Below are 2,685 nucleotides of genomic sequence, written 5' to 3' on the forward strand. Positions count from 1 at the left end.
AATATATATATATATATATATATATATTCAGGTGTATATACAACAAAGAAGTAAGCAGATTCAATGTTTTAATGAATTGTGCGTTTAGGTTTATTTATTATTATAAGAACGCACTTGTCCATTAGATGCAGACAGACAAGGTGTATAGACACCTGGAAAGCAGCACAGCCCGTTGCATCAAGAAGCTTCCCTTGCATGTATGTATGCATGCATATGCATGCATATGCATGCATGCAAGGGAAGCCCCATGATTGCATTTATGGGGCTAAATGCATTAATCTGTTGCATCTTTTTGTTTTATCTTCTTCATTTACCATTGAAGAAGGTAAGAAACAGATAATATACTCCTCTCTGTGTTGTGCAGGAGATATGCTGCTGCTGCTGCTGTTGCTGCTGCAGCAGAGCTACTGCAGCAGAGTTGCTGCAGCAAGCCATCATCTCTGCACTTCGTGCAGCTTATTGCTGCAACGAGACGATTATTATATTTTATTTATTTATTTATATTTATATAATTATATTCAATTGTATTAATAAAGTATATAAAAGGAGGAATAATATATATTATCTGTTATATTAATACTTTTATTATGACGTTGCTCTCTCCCCTAAAGAATAATAAGAAACGTCTAGTAGGTGGCTCTCTCTTGCCTATGACTTTCTTTTTTTATTCTTTCCTTTTATTAATTCCTTTATATAATTAACACCAACTTAATTAATATGAATCCTTATCTACCTCGATACTTAATAAGACCTTATTCTTCATGACCGCTCCCTTGCCAGCTACCTGCCTATACACCCCGTGCTAAATGGGGTGTATGCGCAGCACCGGATAGAAGCATACATAATAAACCATTTCTCTTCCTGCTTATTAATGTATATATATATATATATATATATATAACTTTTCCTCCTTTCTTTATCTACATAATAACCATAAACATTAATATTATCTTGCCGCAACAAGAGAGAAGACGTTTAGAAGATTGCGTTGCCTGCAGCAAACAACAACAACAGCAGCAGCAGCAGCAGCATTATTATTCCCTCCTTCTTTCCCTAATAATTTTTTCTTAATTACCATTATAACAATAACATCATAAAACATAAAAAAACAGATAAAAAAAAAAGAAGAAAACATAAAAAAAAAAGACTCCTTCCTTCCTCATCATCATAATCATCATATATACACCTAAATATTATATATATAATATAAATATATAAAACAATAAAATAAATAATAATAAATAATGATTATAAATAAATAAATAAATAAATAAATAAAATATATAAATAAATAATATATATATTTCTTACCTTGTTCTTTTTCCTTGGCCAACATCTCATAGTATTGATAGATAATAGTGACTGCTAATAGTATACCTGTGCCGCTACCTATTGCCCCTAAGAAATCAGCTATTATAGTTAATGCACCAATACACATACCACCAAAGGCAGCAGCTGTTGGTATATATCTATTCAATACCTATACATAACACCAAACAAATACACACACAAATATACATTTTTATACATATATATATATATATATATATATTATTTATTTTATATATTATATACATACATACATACTTACGTGCATGTATGTATACATATATATATACATACACATATACATTTGCATATACATGTATTTATATATACATGCATTTATATATACATATATACATATATACATATATACATATACACATATATACATATATACATATATATACATATATACATATATACATATACATAATACATATACATAGACATAACAATATATACATACATACATACATACATAGATATATACCCATTAGGAGGGAATTAGATGTATCTGTATGCCTATCTGCACGAGCTTATAAATAATAAAGAATAAATAAATAAATAAATAAATAAATAAATAAATAAATGAATAAATAAATAGATTACCTGTACAAGGGAACTATCCCTGTATCCCTTCATGACCATTTGTTGATCCCTTAATTGTTTAGCTACATCTCTGCTGCTGCTGCCTGATACATCTATCCATGTCTTGGAGAAAAGAGCACAAGAGACGAGAACAAAAGTAATATAAATAAAACTATGAATAGGATCATCAAGTATAGAAGAAAAAGAGCCAGGAGGGGATATATAATATGCTATACCCCCTACAGGTATTGAATGTCCTCCTCCTACATCTATTTCTTGCCATTGTCCTAATATATTAACTAATACATTATTTTTATATCTTTTATATAATAATTGAGAAACAAAATATAAATTAGATACTAATGCTGTCTGTAATATAATAGGTATATTACTTGTATAGAATAATTTAATAGGATAATTTCCTTGTTGTCCTCTTACTCGTTGATATTTAACAGCTAAATCTACACGAAATCCTTGAAAATATATTACTATTAAGAATACTAATATTGTTGCTAATAAAGAAGTTATATTAGGGGCATTAGATCTATAAAATGCTTCCTTTAATGCCACCATATTTGTACTTTTTGTGAATAAACAATGAAATAATGCTACTAATGCACCCTCAAATTCTGTTCCTTTTCCTGTCTTTATTGTTGTTGGACTAAATGCCTATATATACACATTATACACAAACAAACATAACAATAAATATTAACAGAAACAGAAGGGGGGAAAGCAACAGAGACGGGTGGGGGTGGGGGGGGGGGGAAA

At 29.5% G+C, this 2,685-nt stretch overlaps 1 protein-coding gene across 1 annotated transcript; it reads right to left on the reverse strand.

The window, feature by feature from the left end:
* Positions 1-975: 975 nt before the first annotated feature.
* On the reverse strand, positions 976-2,487 carry EMWEY_00058910 (the record flags this gene model as incomplete). The annotated part of the gene is made up of 3 exons (XM_013480945.1): positions 976-992; positions 1,312-1,480; positions 1,936-2,487. 3 exons carry the CDS (start codon positions 2,485-2,487, stop codon positions 976-978), a joined length of 738 nt encoding a protein of 245 aa, XP_013336399.1.
* Between the last annotated feature and the right edge of the window lie 198 nt (positions 2,488-2,685).

The sequence above is a fragment of the Eimeria maxima genome, genomic scaffold, assembly GCF_000499605.1.
Source record: "Eimeria maxima Weybridge genomic scaffold, Emw_scaff2559, whole genome shotgun sequence".
Classification (NCBI taxonomy): Eukaryota; Apicomplexa; class Conoidasida; order Eucoccidiorida; family Eimeriidae; genus Eimeria; species Eimeria maxima.